General features: G+C 37.1%; 2 protein-coding genes across 2 annotated transcripts; both read right to left on the reverse strand.

Moving 5' to 3' along the window:
- Nucleotides 1–201: 201 nt before the first annotated feature.
- sostdc1b (sclerostin domain containing 1b) lies at nt 202–2289 on the reverse strand. Its single transcript, XM_067361449.1, has 2 exons — nt 2094–2289; nt 202–1056 (listed from the first exon to the last, which is right to left on the reverse strand). The coding sequence occupies exons 1-2, from the start codon at nt 2287–2289 to the stop codon at nt 644–646; spliced, it is 609 nt and encodes a 202-aa protein (XP_067217550.1). The 3' UTR covers nt 202–643.
- A 3875-nt stretch (nt 2290–6164) lies between these two features.
- Nucleotides 6165–17468, reverse strand: LOC137037934 (ankyrin repeat and MYND domain-containing protein 2-like). The gene is made up of 10 exons (XM_067412352.1): nt 17321–17468; nt 16566–16630; nt 15670–15808; nt 13252–13350; nt 13005–13165; nt 10518–10732; nt 10300–10435; nt 9437–9565; nt 7979–8108; nt 6165–6774 (listed from the first exon to the last, which is right to left on the reverse strand). Exons 1-10 carry the CDS (start codon nt 17394–17396, stop codon nt 6635–6637), a joined length of 1290 nt encoding a protein of 429 aa, XP_067268453.1. The 5' UTR covers nt 17397–17468; the 3' UTR covers nt 6165–6634.
- Between the last annotated feature and the right edge of the window lie 119 nt (nt 17469–17587).

A 17587-nucleotide genomic window follows, 5' to 3' on the forward strand; every position in this document is an offset into this window, starting at 1 on the left:
AAGTAGCTGATGTGCCTGCAGGTGAGGGCAGCCCTTCACAACAATGCAGCGTAGAGTTACGAACACAGTGAGAAAGAACTCGCTTCTTGAACTAATTCCTCATTTGTTAGAGTTTCTGACTGTCCGTGTAATTCTACAACCTTGCCTTGAGCTACAATCAGTGGTCTCCACTTATAAATGATACAAACCAGCATATGTAAGCTACTTAATTTATTGTATTAATGTGAATTTAACTGTGTAAATGTCAACTTGAAATATTCATAAAACAGGTATTATATAAAAATAGATGTAATTCTATTCAAAAACTACTACATACATGAAATGCAAATATTTACATAGCTATAGTTATCATTTTTCCCCCTCAACTTTTGTCTGTCAAATGTAGTCGTATACATAATTGCTTCATGTAATCAAGTTATTTGTACAAAACATTAACGATATTACACTCAAAAAGTGCATATACACACACATATGCATACATTTATGCATGGTCATCAAAGAATCTGTAAGAAAAACAGCTGTACATCATTGCGATCCAAGTCAGTGTCATAGTAGTTCATACTATAGTCCCATTCCTTCCATGAGCAGGGTTGTGTTGGTCAAATCTGCATCAGTATGGCTCATTCTCAATCAATGAGAAGCTCTATTCATTTTTAGAATTAACCCTTAAATTTTTATTTTTGCTTTTTTTCTTCTTGGGGTTCTGCAGTGGATGTTCCTTTGAAGGACTCTGAGGTGCATGAGAGGACTCGTTGTGTTGGCGCGTGTATTTTTTGCACGTGCAGGATGTGACAGCGGTGATCTTGTATGTGCGCGTGCTGCCGTCCTGGCACTGGAGTTTAATGCGCTGGGTGCGTGTGCGGTCAGTGACGCAGCGCCACTCCTGGGCATCCCGTCTGCTCCAGTAGTGACCTCCACCGATCCAATTGGGCAGCAAGTGGGTGGGTAGGCATTCTCCGGCACACACTAACTCCTTTACGGGATTGAGGCTTGTGCACTGGCCATCAGATATGTATTTAGTGGACCTCAGCTCTCTGCAACCGACCTGGTGCTGTTCTGCAAAGGACATTTCGTGCTTTAAAAATCAGTGGATGGATAAGGAATTATGATAACATTGTACATACATAATACTTTAAATGCATAGTTCACCCAAAAATGAAAATTCTCAAATTCCTCATCCTCATGTCATTTCAAAAGACTTTTTTTGTTCATCTTTGGAACACAAATGAAGACATTTTTGATGAAATCTGAGAGCTTTCTGTCCTTCCATAGACAGCTACGCAACTAACACTTTGATGTTTCAGAACGTTCATAAAGAGATCATAAAACTAATCCGTATGAATTGAGACTTGATCGCTTTATCTGATGAACATATTTAATTTAAGATTTTATCCACATATAAACATTGATCGGCGAACAAAAACAGAAGCTCACTTAACCGAACCTGCTTGATGCGCGAGAACAAACCTTGTGGAAGTTCAAGGTGCTTCGTGCTTATATGTGAATAAAAGCCTAAATTAGTTCATCATATAAAGCGATCTTGTTTCTTCAGAAAATTTGGAGTAAACCACTCACTTCATATGGATTAGTTTTATGATCTCTTTATGAAAGTGTCAAAAAGTGTCAGTTGCGAAGCTGTCAGAAAGCTCTCAGATTTCATCAAAAAGATCTTCATTTGTGCTCTGATAACAAACGAAAGTCTTACGGGTTTGGAACGACATGAGGGTAAGTAATTAATGACAGCATTTTCATTTTTGGGTGAACTATCCCTTTAAATATCTACTACAGTAATATAATAGCCTTATCTGAAAGTTTAAAATAGTTTTAAAAGCTTTAAGTTTTAAGGTTAAACAGACAGACAGAGAGACAGACAGACAGACAGACAGACAGACAGACAGACAGACAGATAGACAGACAGATAGACAGACAGATAGATAGATAGATAGATAGATAGATAGATAGATAGATAGATAGATAGATAGATAGATAGATAGATAGATAGATAGATAGATAGATAGATAGATAGATAGATAGATAGATAGATAGATAGATATGGATTCTACAAGAGGAAACACTTAATGGTAAATACGTACCGTTTTGGTCTCGGCTCTCCGTTCGTCTTCCTCCGTTGCGTGCTCGATTTAAAGAGGCGTTGTTCGGAGTCTCGTGAGGTGATGCGACCGTGTGCCCATAAAACTCTTCAGTGGCATCATTTTTGAAAGCATGACAGCTTTTCATCAGAAAACAGAGCAGAAACAGCAGCTGGTATTCGCATGTGTTCAGGGACATTGCAAAGGAGTTCGGTTCTGTCTCTTTGAAAATTCAAGGAATGATAATACCTACCTGTTTACTCGTGCATGTTTATATACCCGCCCATTCTTTGAACAGCAGCAGAGAGTGGAATATTGAAGTGTGCTGAAAATAGGCGTGTCCTCGCGCTGCAGGCAGCACGCCCACCTACAGCAACATTATTCTTCATTATCCACATGAAAAAATAGCTTAATGTGAGCCAATTGTCGTGGAAACCTGACACGAAATAATTTTATTAAATAAATCTAGAAAAGGGAGAACATTTTAGAACAATCCAGACGATTTTATTTATGTTATTTTCTGTTTATTTATTAATACTTAAATGAATGGTTAAGAAATACCATTAAAAATACATTTATACGTTACATTTGGTCTAAACTCGCCAAACTAAATGAAAGCAACACTACAAACCAAAACCCCCTTACTGTGAAGAATGTGCAGTTTTTACTCTGACGATCTTTACAGTCTGACTGACTTTTAAATATTACTTTCAACTTAATATTTTTATTTATTTTTTTTAAATATAACCTAGGTAAAACAAAATACAGTTTACACATTTGTCTATGACGGCATTTTTTGAAAAACAATTCATTGTTTTCAACATTAAGACACTTGAACAATTCAATCCACACACTGGGAACAGAATGAAATTTTTTTTTAAAGGGATAGTTCACCCAAAAAGGAAAATTCTGTCATCATTTACTCACCCTCAAGTTGTTCCAAACCTGTATAAATTTCTTTGTCCTGCTGAACACAAAGGAAGATATTTTGGAAGAATGTTTATAACTAAGCAGATATCGCCCTCCATTGACCACCACAGTATTTCTTTTCCTACTATGGAAGTCAATAGGCGCTTTCGCACTGGAGGAACCTTTTTATAGTTCCTAGAACTTTTGGCTGAAGTATCCGGATTTTGCCATTTTCACACCACAGGAACTAGGAACAATTTTAGTTCCAGGAACTCCTTTTGGGTGAACCAAATTAGCTCCTGCTATCTAAACCAGCACTATAGGAACTATCAGTGACGTAAGTGTACATTGATTGGTTAAACGCATGTCAAACACCGGCATTTTTAATAAGCCGTGTAAACATTTACTTCACAAACATGGAAAATAGCGATAACGGCATTTACCTGTTGTCTGCAAAGTTGTGTTCTTTTCTCTGCCTCGATGATATGTAATTCTGAAAGTTGTCATAGGAGATTTCGTCTCTTAGTCCCACATTTTTGTTCTTTCAGTCGTGTAAATTGCGTTTACATTCCATCTCCGTTATCATGATACCCAAAACAAACACAGCTCCGATCACGGCATCCTCCATCCACCGTTTTTTAGTGTTTGCAAATGCCGCGCTTAAAGACGCCACTGTCGGCCGCTTCAGAGTTCCTATTCCCGGTGCGAATGCAACCAGGAACATGGCGAAAGCGGCGAGATCTGCTTGAATACAAGCATTCTTCCAAATATCTTCCTTTGTATACAGCAGAACAAAGAAATGTATACATGTTTGAAACAACTTGAGGGTGAGTGAATGATGACAAAATTTTCATTTTTGACTGAACTATCCCTTTAAAACAAAGATCAATTTTGGATAACATTTTCTTGATTTCCCGTGACCCCACACAGGACAAGTGAATTGGATGGGTGGATTTTCTTGAACTACAATTTGTTGAATTTCCATATTTTGCAGGTGGATTTATTTTATTATTTATTATTTAATTAGCAGTATGCAAAAAAAAAGTCACTTCATGCAAACAATCTTTTAGTCTTATTCTATTAATGCTGGTTTTAGAAAATAGGAAACGTCCATTGTGTACCTCAGAAGATACATTCCTTCCATGTAAATGAATGCAAGCTTAACAGAGCAAACTCTATACCGCAACACTCTCAAACAGAGATACTGTGCTGAGGATGTTGCTCTCTTTAAAAGAGAGGTGTGAGTTTTCAAGCATATTTAGATCCTCTACATGTGAACCTGATGCATTCAGCTTCAGTGAGTGCTGTAAAGTATGGGCATGCATGACAAAACCCATGAAACAGGATAGCCCTGGATTATTTTACCCCAAAATTATCCAAACAGGTGCCTCCGATGAGCTCACCAAATGAATGTGCATAACACAAATGACATGGAGGAAACACAAAAGCCCAATGCTCACTTTCTTCCACCGAAAATGTGTGGCTCCCCCAAAAGTGTCTAGTTTCAGTCTCTCCTCAGGCATTTACGATTAATTCATTGCACTTGCCCACAGGTACACGTCTTTGATTTGAATGAAAAACACTTTAATATTATGCAGGATTTTTTTTTTTTGAAGAAAAAATGTATTTCAAAAGCCACTGCTGTCAAAATGATCTCTTATTACCTATAAAGCACTGTTAGTCATATTGGTGAGGGGGGGGTTTATTGGGGATCACTGAATATGCAACCTCGGGGCTTGAAAGAGGAATATCAAAGTCATGCGATACGATGCGGCATTCGCTAATTTCTGCATCTGAAAACCGGATATTTGAGATAGTCCTTTCATGCACCTGTAATGACCGTGACATGCTCATAGATGGAGACAGGAGAGGGATGAATCTCAGGGGAAACAGAGAGGTTACGGCACTGAGTTATGGGTATATTGACATGCGACGTGACAAGCGTGTGCTAAATAGACCCTCGTTTGGCCCACAGGGTGAGATAGTCCCTTGGGATGAGGGGATGTGGAGACTGGGAACAAAGCGCTCAGGAACAGACAGAGCCGTCTATAGAATTCTGAGCGAGTGCCTTAGGATGTGTGCAACAGGACCAAGTGTGGGAAAGTCCATGGAGGAGATCCCTGCTTGCACAAAACTCACTGTACTACAGCTATAGCTTAAACTGGAAGTTTTCCAAACATTTTTCTGAGAATATGCTGGTATATACTGATTAATGATGAAAAATGTTGATGCATATATAATTTGTACATACAAAAAAACTTTTTTTAACAAAAACAGTTGACCTATTAATTTGGTGATCATTATTGTGATCAAAATTTCACCTAAAAGAGGTTTGTGTTTGTAATAAACAATGTAAATCTGCTAGTTTAAAGCATGTATGATATTATATTGCACTTTTTAAGTAAATAGTAAACTGATGCTTAATTTGAGATCACACTTGATCTTCAGAGGTTGGACGCTGCACTCTAGTGGCAAAACCACTGAATTATGAATGTAATACATCCATTTCTTTATTTAATAATGGAAAAAAGCTCTGTAATTTTTAGATAAAATTAGGCTTTCAGAACTATATGAACTACTTATGTGAGAAATAAAAAGCAGAGTAAAAAACTCATGTTATGAAACCAGCAAAAATAGGAAAGATATACTACAAACGACCAAAAACTTGTTACTTGCTGATTTTTTGTAACTGTAAATTTACAAGCAATTTCTGAGTAAAAATTGTTTCTATGCCAATTTTTTTTCAGTGTATAAGAAATAAGGGTAAAAAGGTTCCGACTTAAAGTTATACTATGTAACTTTTTTTTTTTTTTAAATTAACACATTTAAATAATGAGTCAATACATCATCAACCCTTCTTCCAAATGTTGTGTTTTTGTCTTACCCTTTGTATATATTTTAGACCAGGCAGGATGTACATACATACGTCACTCGCTATACGTGTCTCGTCATATCCGTAAATAGAGAAAAGTTTCTCCGGCTACTTTGATGTGTGTATAGTGTGGGAGTGGCATAGGATAGTTGTCACAATGCGTGTGAGGAAAAACTCTGGGGAATCACTTGTTAAAAAAAGCAACACAGAAGAGAAAAAAAAGCTCATTTACTTGGCTTTTCAGAGATGGCGAGAACGGAGGGATTTAAAATGCTGTAAAAGTGATGCAGAGATGGTGTTTTTATTACTCAACAGGTGAGTAAGATATTTTATTGAACAGATAAATTGTCATGTAATCTATTGCGAAGGGACATATTCATCTGCAAAGTCACGCAGAGCCAAAGCACAACCTAAACAATGTTCTTCCCAAAAATGCATGCAGTTTTGTATTTCACCACTAGAAATGTTACATAGCACTTCATGTGGTGGAGAAAACCCTCAAAGCTTTTCTATTTGTGTCTTGAGAACAGATGTCCAAATAGGACGTCCTTTTGCCAGTAGTTTTCACGTGCTTTACATGTGCAGTTGTCTGTGTGGTACTTACACAGCTCAGAATGAGTATACAGTCCAACACTTCTGTATCATGGTTTAAGTGTCCTATAGAATGCAGAGCTCCAATCACAGCACAGCATGCAGAGCCTGAACTCGATGCTCAAGGGAGTTGACCTGGTCAAAGAAACGACAGCCAACATCTTTCTGTTCCTTAGTCCTGTCCAGCACGAGGATCATCTTCAGAGGTTTCATGGTGGTCATCAGAAGGACTGTGCTGAAGTACACACTCTGAAAACCCCAAACAAAGAGCCAGCATCGAGCTGGCAGCCTTCTCTGCATCACTGTCATCAGCTGGGATGAATCAAAAAAACACAAAATAAGCTTAATTTAAAAAAAAAAAAAAACATTTAGAAAAAGAACAACACTACCATAGTTTAGGCCTTTGTTTCATTAATTACCCACCCTCATGTCATTCCAAACCCATAAGACTTGAGTCCATCATTGGAACACAAATGAAGATCTTTTTGATGAAATCTGAGAGCTTTCTCACCCTCCATAGACTGCAACTTTGACACTTCTAAAAGTTCATAAAACTAATCCATATGAATTGAGTGGTTTAGTCCAAATTTTATGAAGAGACTCGACTGCTTTAGATGATGAACAGATTTAATTTAGGCTTTTATTCACATATAAATTTTGATCAGTAAACATAAACAGAAGCTCAACCGAACATGAATGACACACAAAAGCAAAACTCTTGTGTAAAAAAGATCTTCATTTGCATTCCGAAGACATTAATATAGTTATTGTAAAGCTGAAAGTATACTTCACTTTTTACACGTAGGCGAGGGTGAGCGTACAGTGCACGTGATGCAAATTTCGTCATCAGAAGAATATGTGCACCCACAGATTTTTGTAACCGCACATACTTGTCGCACATCCACATTTAATTTTTTTGCAGTAATTATTTTATCCACAAGGTGGCAACCGTGCCCTGGGGGCATCAATTCACAAGGTAGCTGCATAAACAGAACAGACCGGAACACATGCAAGCTACAGATACGATGGAGGCCTACATAGACGAGAGATTGTGCGAAGAGGTTAGAAAGTACCCTCACTTGAACAACTCTAGTATGAAGGAATACAAATGTGATTATATGGGTTGTAACTCGTGGTGAGAGATTGCTCAAAACTGTGCATGCATCGAAGGCCTGCGCATATGTATAAGTGAAATGAAGTATACTTTGCAAGGCTGTGCGTTTGGCTGTGCGTTTGACTGTGCGTACACTAGCGTACGCGTAAAAAAAAGAAGTATACCCTTTGGGAGCTGTCCACAGAGAACACATTTTTGTATTCTACTGTGCTAAGTGTATATAGATAGACATGTTTGACCACGTGTTTTGTGTCTTGTGTAGCATCTCATGCATGACATGGCTTTCTAGAAAAGCGGAGCTCAAGTTAAAACAGAGATTCAGTAAGATCTAACTCAAGCAAATCAAACAATTCTTACTTACTAACCACTGGTGTGCTAATATGCTAACATTGCTAAACATACCATTGCTAGAGAGTTCTCTCAGTTTTGGCTGGCTGTTGAACTGAGCATCTCTTTGTTGCACAGGGGATTTGCACTGCCTCTTATGGGTGAACCAGTGCAGCCTCTGACACGTCTGCCCACAGTAGACCACCTGTAAAGAGATATCATTATTGGAAAACAGAGTGTTTCAGCAACACTCATTATATTGACAAGAGAGTTTCCATAAGAATCCTAAAGAATGGGCTGTTCATTGAAAAGCTATAGGTTCAATCCAAGGTAATGGTGACACAGGATGTGGAACATTATCTTTGCCTCAACAGAAACTACATGCTTAATAGAATTATTACTAGGCCTATACTTTGCGGATGATCATTATGTAAGATTAACTGTACAATAAATTGTTGTTAACATTTTAACAGTTTATTATTTAGCTGCAAAATGATAAAAATTTGATTATTATTAAAGGTGCCCTAGATTCAAAAATTGAATTTACTTTGGCATAGTTGAATAACAAGAGTTCAGTACATGGAAATGACATACAGTGAGTCTCAAACTCCATTATTTCCTCCTTCTTATCTCATTTGTTTAAAAGACCTCAGAGGAACAGGTGAATCTCAACATAACACCAACTGTTACGTAACAGTCGGGGTATACGCCCCCAATATTTGCATATGCCAGCCCATGTTCCCAACATTATGAAAGGCATTAGACAAGGGCAGAACGTCTGGATGTGCACAGCTGAATCAACAGACTAGGTAAGCAAGCAAGAACAATAGCGAAAAATGGCAGATGGAGCAATAATAACTGACATGATCCATGATAACATGATATTTTTAGTGATATTTGTGAATTGTCTTGCTAAATGTTTCGTTAGCATGTTGCTAATGTACTGTTAAATGTGGTTAAAGTTACCATCGTTTCTTACTGTATTCACGGAGACAAGAGACGTCGCTATTTTCATTTTTAAACACTTGCAGTCTGTATAATTCATAAACACAACTTCATTCTTTATAAATCTCTCCAACAGTGTAGCATTAGCCGTTAGCCAAGGAGCATAGCCTCAAACTCATTCAGAATCAATGTAAACATCAAAATAAACACTGTACTTACGCGATTAGACATTCTGCATGACGAACACTTTGTAAAGATCCATTTTGAGGGTTATATTAGCTGTTTGAACTTTTTTTTATGTTGTTTAAGGCAAGCGCGAGCTTTTGGGGCATGGAGCAACAGATTTAAAGGGCCACACACCCTGGATTGGCTCATTTATAATGATGCCCCAAAATAGGCAGTTAAAAAAAATGAATAAAAAAAAAAAAAAATCTATAGGGTATTTTGAGCTGAAACTTCACAGACACATCCAAGGGCCACCTTAGATCTTTAAAAAAAAAGAGTCCTAGGGCACCTTTAATGTGATTATTGAATAAATGTTGATGATATGTCTTGATTACTCAAGAGGAAATATATAATATATAATACCATTTTACAGAAGGAGCACTTCTTGTTGGCACCCCTTTCCCCACAAGTAGCACAGTACTCAGTGTCCATAAGCACCATCTGGCCCGTCAATGCCTGGGTCAGAACCGAGATGGCTGTGGGGTCGTTCCCCTGGAAACAAGAGTGAGGTTGTGAAACATAATGTTGACACATTTTTATAATTTGGCATCAGTCAGCAAGTTATGTACATCTATACTACAGTTAAAAAGTTTGGGGTTAGTAAGATTCTAAAAAAGAAGTCTCACCAAGGCTGCATTAATCTGATCAAAAATCCAGCAAAAACAGTAATATTCTAAAATATTATTACATAATTATAATAAATTATTATAATATAATTGAATTAAATTTCTGTCATTAATTATTCACCCTCCTGTCATTCCAAACCCGTAAGACCTTCGTTTAACTTCGGAACACAAATTAAGATATTTTTGATGAAATCCGAGAGGTTTATTTATCTCCCATAGAAAGCAACGTAATTATCATCTTTCAAGGTCCAGAAAAGTAATAAAGACATTGTTAAAATAGTCAACGTACATGACTACAGTGGTTCAATAATTTTTGTGCGCAAAAACAAAACAAAAATAATGACTTTATTCAATAATTTCTTCTCTACCCTGTCAGCCTCATACGCAGTTGACGCAGTGAACACAGTTCAGCACTTCCGTGTTTATGTCCGAACGCTAATTGGCTGGCTCCTGCGTCAGCATCACACGCATGAACAGCGTCAGAAAACAACGAAATTTAATTTTTGGGTGAACTAACCCTTTAAAAAGTGATTCTACATTATATGACCCCTTTGTTAAATTAAAAGATGTTGGTTTGTTATTATTGAAAAGTGTACTGACAATTTCCACAGGTGCTATGCTTCGGACCAGCTGCTGCAGAAGGGTTGCCTCACAATAGGGAAACTTCCGGATACAATCACGGATGAATTTCTCCTGGTACTGAGGAAAGCCATCACCATCCCTTCCTTTCAAAAGTCTTGGGCAGAAGAAAAATATATCATTTTGTGACTCCATTTGCAAGACCATTTAAGATTCAAAGATCATAATGATGACCTCACCTCTTCAAAAGGGCATCCAGTTTGTCGTCACATTCCTGCAGGAAGGCCAGACACTTCTGCAGTACGCAGCTGATGTAGTGCAGTTTCATGGCCAAAATCTCATTCATGTCCTCCTGTTTCACGCACTGCTCGCAGAGCAGATCCATCACACGGTAGCACTTCTCCAGGGCCACCACGTCCACCAATAAGGGGTTCTCCTTCACCAGCATCACCATCTAAAAAAGCATGATGGAAAAATGTGCCCCAAAATATGGGAAGTGAATATGGCAGAGAGACACTAGCCTTACTTACAATGCAAGTTTCATGGAGGAAACATGTTCTCACGCTACATGATTCTGTTAACTGATCCCTGCTGAGTGTGTCGCTGAGACACCTTACTCATCAGAAATCACTGGATGTGAGACAGATGAGATATCGCACACAGATCTGCCATCTGAGATCTGCAAAGCACACACGCAAGTCTATACTAGATCAACTGTGTTTTAAACTACTCTCTGTGCCCATTACAGTTGGAAGGACCCTCAATACCTGGGTCACTTTATCAAAACTCTTCACACAATTCTTCTTACCATCTTTCAGCTTGGCATAGCAGTTAATAAGTAGTGGTCTAATGGTTAAAGATTCAGACTAGTAACCCAAAGGTTACGGGTTTGAATCTCAATACTGGCAGGAAATGACTGAGGTGCACCTAACCCCCGATCGCTCCCCGGGCGCCACAGAAAAAAAAGGAAAAAAAGCTGGCCACTACTCCAGGTGTGTGTGTGTGTGTTCACTACTCCTAATGCGTGTGCACTAACTTGGATGGGTTAAATGCAGAGGATAAATTCTGAGTATGGCTTCACATGTCACTTAAAGGTTTAGTTCAGAATCAGAATCCACATTATTGCCAAGTACAACATGTACAAGGAATTTGCTTTGGTATGCAGGTGATTTAAGAAGAATTAAGAAATAAAAAGAAGAGTAACAATTTAGATAATAACATAAATAATATTGAAATATGCCTATGATAAAAATACACAATTTAAAAAGTTAGTGTAAGCGCAGCTTGCAGTCTGATTAATGTGTGTTTAGTGTAATATGTATGAAGCAGTATTAATAAGGCCAGTAGCAACTTTTGTGGCGTGAGGTTTCGGCCACAATCTTAACTGCCCTCCTTAGAGTCCTTGAAGTATACAGGTCATGGAGAGATGGCAAACTACAGCCAATCACCTTCTCCGCAGAGTGAATAACACGCTGCAGTCTGCCTTTATCCTTAGCAGTGGCAGCAGCATACCAGATGGTGATAGAGGAGGTTAATATTGACTCAATGATGGACGTATAAAAGTGCACCATCATTGTCCTCGGCCTCATAAATCAATGACCTAAAAACAGGTAGCATTACACAATGTTTTCTTATGTAACATTTCTTTACAAAACAAGAATGAGAGCTCTCTACTGGTTAGAATTCACTGCAGTATACCTGCTGAAAAATCCAGCATTGCTGGTCATGCAAGGTATATTTTGCATACTGGGACCAACATGGGATGCTGGTTCCAGCTCAGTTTTGCTTGATAACAGCATGACTATGCTGGTCCACCAGCTAGACCAGCACTATACTAGCTCTAACCAACATAAACCAGCCTGGACAAACATGGAATTCATGCTGGTTTATGCTGAATTTTTCAGCAGGGATGTTACATGGTACATTGTATATTTCAGTACTAAGTTGTCCCTGTTTGTATACATGTTAATGAAACTGAAAGATTAACAGCTGTGTAGTTATTTAGCTACACCTAACTGTTTTGATAGGATTTAATTTTTTAAAATTTAGAATAGATTAATATGGTATTACAGTTGAAATTTAGCAAATTGCTGTCTTATTCCGTTTTATATTATGTTGGGGTTTGAACTTAAGTTTAACAGTTTTGAAAATAGTATGTAAATGTGCAAATTGGCCTGTAGGTACACAGAGTTTTGATGATGGTTGTGTCTGAGTGAGAAAAGAATTCAAGTAATTTGAAAGAAGTAATCATTAAATGTATTTTGTGCCAAAGCAATGGACAGTGATCCACAGTTTAGCCCACATAGACTGCGCTTATGTTTATGTGTACCCATTTTAAGAAATGGGTCCTAGCAGTTTGTAAAAAAAAAACGTAACCTCACCTGTGATTATTTTAGCATTTCAGTCATGTCATTTTCTATATAATATGCAGTGAAGATTGTTTATCAGAGATAAGAGATATGCAGAATTCCAGGCCTGTGTTGAAATGGCCTGTTGTTGCTCTGTGATATCACAAGGATATATTTAGACGGAATAAAACAGGAGGGGTGTTGGTTAGTGCAAACTGATGCTTCCCTCAGTCATGTGACCTTGTATGGCATTCTTATGGGTCAGTGTTATGAAAGCATAGATTGCCGTTTTCCACTTACATTGTTTGGTTTGTGTGAGCGTGGCAGTTTACCGATGCTTGAAATCTGAGTTATATAAATGCACTTGGCATTTTCTACCTTGACAGGATTGAGGTTAGTAGTCATGATGATTTTGTGTAGGGGTCCTGCTAGTTTGGGGGGTAGTTTAGGTTCTCTCTCTGAGCCTTGGGGTCTGGTGTAGTATTCCAACCTCGCACGAGAAAAAAAATTGTTGATCACTGTCACACAGTCATGCTGACCTGCACAGGGTGGAAAAGAAAGCAAGTCTTCAAGTGATTTATTTATTAATAAGTAGTAGGCATGCATATGTATATGAATCTCTCACCCACAAAGGCGGCCATCTGAGCAGCAGTCCGTCCCACTGAGTTGACCAGATCTGTCTCTGCTCCAGCATCTAATATCATCTCTGTAATTTCAGCATTACCTGTGGGATTATTTTAGATGAGCTGGGAAAATTTGATAAATTGTAGTTCTCTATACGCTAATTGCTTAGAACCAACAAGGGACTCATGAACAACCATCACAATACAAAAAAAGATCATCCAGGTAACCACACACAGTATTAAGAACCAATGGTTTGCAAACTTTTGACCGGGGTTATTTTAATAAATTTAGCTGTAATGTAAAATATCTTTCTCAGGACAGTACTAAATAAAAAAAAAATAACATGCATTTTTTATGATCTCTCTTATTTTGTTAAAATTATTCACATTTTCACAGATTCTGCAAGTGGTTCCCATACTTTTTCATGCAACTGTAATATATATATATATATATATATATATATATATATATATGTAATACACACACACTGTTTTCACACCTAGGCTGGGCTTGTTTGTTTGTTTTTTAAAAACAAACAAACAAAAAGTTCTATTTTTGGCAAATTTAAAGGCCCTTTCACACCAAAAGTGAATAAGCCTCAGGCTAAAGGAAATGCAAATTCACGCCTGTAGAGTAGAGGGTGAAGTTAAATATGCTTAATTCAGCAATATAAAGAAAAAAATAAAACACAAATACGATGTTTATCCAAAGTAACTGTTGCTTATTTGTATGGTTAAATACGGTTGGACACGATACTACAATAACCATTATGTTCACACAGTGCATTTAACGCCTCTGCCCCTTACTCATAATTTCTCTCAACATGGGGACAGGAGAGGTGTCAGTAAATTAATGGAAAAACAAAATAACTTGCGTTACTGATCCAAATAAGTAACAGATATTTTGTTGTAAAAGTAAAAGTAATGCTTTACTTTACTCGTTACTTGAAAAAAGTAATCTAATTGCATAACTTGTGTAACTTGTAATGCGTTACCCCAAGATTGTGTGTGTATGTATATACAGTATATATATATACAGTATATATATATATATATATATATATATATATATAGAGTATATATATATATATATATATATATATATATATATATATATATATATTATATATGGCACATTTTACCAATTCCAAACCACATTAATCTTAATAACTACTATTAATTTTGTATTTAATAATTTATAAATTATTAAATGCACATGAGAAGGATACATTACTAATGCAATACTAGAAATTGCAGTTAAGGAATGACCATTGGACAGTGAAATGTTCATTAGGTCAGCAGGGTCAGACAAAAACAGGTGGAAAAGAATAGACACATGTTAAGAATTAAGGTGAAGAATTAAGTGTGAAACCATCAAAAACCCTTTAGTCTCCAGCGCCACCATTTTCCAGAACTGCAACCTACCTGGAGTCTCAAGAGGTGCAAGGTGTCAAGATCTCAGAGACTTAGGTTAGGAAAAGAATCCTAAAAAAATACACCCTCTTAATCCTCTTAATCAGAATCATAAGCTGAAGTGTTGTGAAATACATGACTGTTTTTTATAGGCTTTATAGAGAGACAGTTTGAGAGTGACTATTGAAGGTCCAGCACCACATCCTCTTGTACCACTGTTTGAAGAATTTTTCTTCCAGAATCTGGCAGTAAGTTCTGGGAGTTCATTTTTAGTCCATCTCCTACCCTGAAGTCTGTTTTGCAGAGATGGACTAAAAATGAACTTCCAAAACTTGCTGCCAAGTAAGGATTCCTGATGGTTTCACACTTAATTCTTCACCTTAATTCTTCATTATTTTGCAGTTAACATGTGTCTTTTCTTTTCCACCTGTTTTTGTCTGACCCTGCTGACCCAGTGAGCATTTCACTGTCCAATGGTCATTCCTTAACTGCAATTTCTAGTATTGCATTATTATTGCATCCTTCTCGTGAGCATTTAATAATTTTTTACTTTTCAGTCTGAGTTAAGTGTCTTTTTTGGCTCATTTTATCTGTAAAAGAAAATGTGCCTAATAATTATGCACACCTGAATATAAGGCATTTTCATTTCCAGCCTTCATGAACAATTATATATCACTTATAAATGATTAAATACAAAATTGTAGTTATTAAGATTAATGTGGGTTGGAATTGGTAAGATGTGACTGGAAAAAAAATACAATCAGAAAATCAACGTACCTAATAATTCTGCACTTCTGCACGCACTGTATATATTATATATATAAGCTATAAAACCATGACATTCATCTAATGCTTAAACACATTTCTTACTTCTGTGGTTTATTCATGACTGCTATCTGTGCAACCTAATGCCAGGCCTACTTTAAAAATTCATTAATAGATGACCTTGCTGGTTAAAGAAACATTAGATAAAATGAAGCTTGTTAGCATTACTAGAGCAAGTTTACCTGAGAGGCCAGCGAACATGAGGGCAGTATAACCATACTCATGCTCATTACAGTTGACATCAGCTCCGTGCTGCAGCAGCAGTCTGCACATGTCTGCTTTACCCTTATAGGCCGCATGCATGAGAGGGGTCATGCCATACTGAAACGATATGAGGGAAAAGACTTTAAAAAATAATTTTTTACCAATCTTTTCATCTGCATGACTCAAAAGCAAATGACATTTAGCCTTGTTCATTCCCATCACAAATTGTGAATATCCAGGAAATGTGTCTGCAGTATGGTGATTCTGACAAAACGCTGGCACTTGTTGAGAGTGACATGAGCAGAGTGAGTCATAATCTTTGTTGCTCCTTGGATGAAGTTGAAAGGCTGCGTTGGTGGCAAAGTGAACATGCAGCACATATGATTTTGACAGGTGGGAAACACTTATCAACTGCTGTTTCTAATCATTCTGGCCCCAAAAGGACCACAAGTTGTCTGTAGGTTACATCTAGTGGCACGTCTCCATTATCGCACCTCTTTAAGTACCTTCTTACATCTTTAAGTACCACATCCGGCACTCAAGAGTCCCTGCCATATGCCTGAATTACAATGCAGAACATATGCCGTCACCTCACCAGCCCACCAGCCACTGCACTTGTTTACATAACGGCTGATCATCAGAAAACAACTACATAATACCACTATTTACAGTGTACAGTCTGTGTTTAAGAAAGAAGGCTACAGTAAAATAACAAACATGAATATAAGTAACATTAAGTTTGGGTTGTGTTTGGCCAGCAACCCTGTTTGATTTTATGTTTTGTTGTGTTCCAGTTGGTGAATCCCAATGAGCCATAAATGGTGCTTAATGGCCTGTAAATTACTACCCATATTTGTCATCTTTATGTTCTTACCTCATCCAGACAGTTAACACGCACATTTGGATTGCTGAGAAGCTGGGTGGCCTCTTGCACATCACCTTTTGAGAGAACACAGTCTAGAGTTTAAAAACTAAACATTTTTGAGAGAACACAGTCTAGAGTTTAAAACCTAAACATTAGGCTTCATGGACATTTTATGATGATCCACCATTTTATTCCCTTAGACAGTCTACATACCCAACTGTAGTCATAGTGTCTAGGAAGACACTATACAACAGCTTTATTATCTGCCCTTTCCTAATTATGCTAGGATTCAGTAAAATACAGCTTAAAGGCCAGCAGAAAGTTTAACTAAACTGGTTAAATTATAGATGAAGTGGATTATGTGAATAAATCTTGCATCTTTCTCTTTACAATATCAAAGTGTGTTTAGCATGAAACTGGCACTTTAACACTACTGTTCAAGTTTGAGGCCAATAAGATTTTTGAAATGTTTTTGAAAGAATATACACAGTACATATACATACATAGCCTACATATATTAGAGTGATTCAGAAATCATTCTAATATTCTAAATTGCCACTTCTGGCAATTTCTTATCATTATTAGTGTTGAAAACAGTTCTGCTGAACAAATGGGCTTAAATAAACACCCAACCAAATAAACAGATTCAATGAATGACCTGTATAAAGTTTTATAAAAAGTTTGTTCCTATTTTAGAGCATTAAGATACACTGAATGTAAAAAAGAACAACAAAAACAGAAGAAAACTAGTGTTTTTCCAGTACCTGTAGCAGCTACCTGTAGCATTACTCTCTCTTCAGGTGTCAAATCACCTTTCCTTGCAGGGGTCATACTTGTCATATTGGATTATTATTCAATTATTAGTCAATTATTAGTCAATTATTATTCATTTTAAGGATAAACACTAGGCTGTATATCGATGTGAACGTTTCTTTCTTTGGACACAGACCTTATTATACAGTACCCAAATGTAAAAAAAGAGAAAACATCCTCGGATCATACCACAATGAGGGAAGGGGGGGCTAGATATC

This window comes from Chanodichthys erythropterus, chromosome 15, assembly GCF_024489055.1.
Source record: "Chanodichthys erythropterus isolate Z2021 chromosome 15, ASM2448905v1, whole genome shotgun sequence".
Lineage (NCBI taxonomy): Eukaryota > Metazoa > Chordata > Actinopteri > Cypriniformes > Xenocyprididae > Chanodichthys > Chanodichthys erythropterus.

Bases quoted from the DNA above. Each gene is read 5' to 3' on its own strand.
- sostdc1b (XM_067361449.1), bottom strand. From the start codon at position 2,289: ATGTCCCTGAACACATGCGAATACCAGCTGCTGTTTCTGCTCTGTTTT. The intron at 1,057-2,093 runs GTACGTATTTAC...TGTCCTTTGCAG, and splicing joins GGAGAGCCGAGACCAAAACG to AACAGCACCAGGTCGGTTGC.
- LOC137037934 (XM_067412352.1), bottom strand. From the start codon at position 17,396: ATGACAAGTATGACCCCTGCAAGGAAAGGTGATTTGACACCTGAAGAG. The intron at 15,809-16,565 runs GTAAGAACATAA...ATATCGTTTCAG, and splicing joins GTGTTAACTGTCTGGATGAG to TATGGCATGACCCCTCTCAT. The intron at 6,775-7,978 runs GTATGTTTAGCA...GATTCATCCCAG, and splicing joins GAGAGAACTCTCTAGCAATG to CTGATGACAGTGATGCAGAG.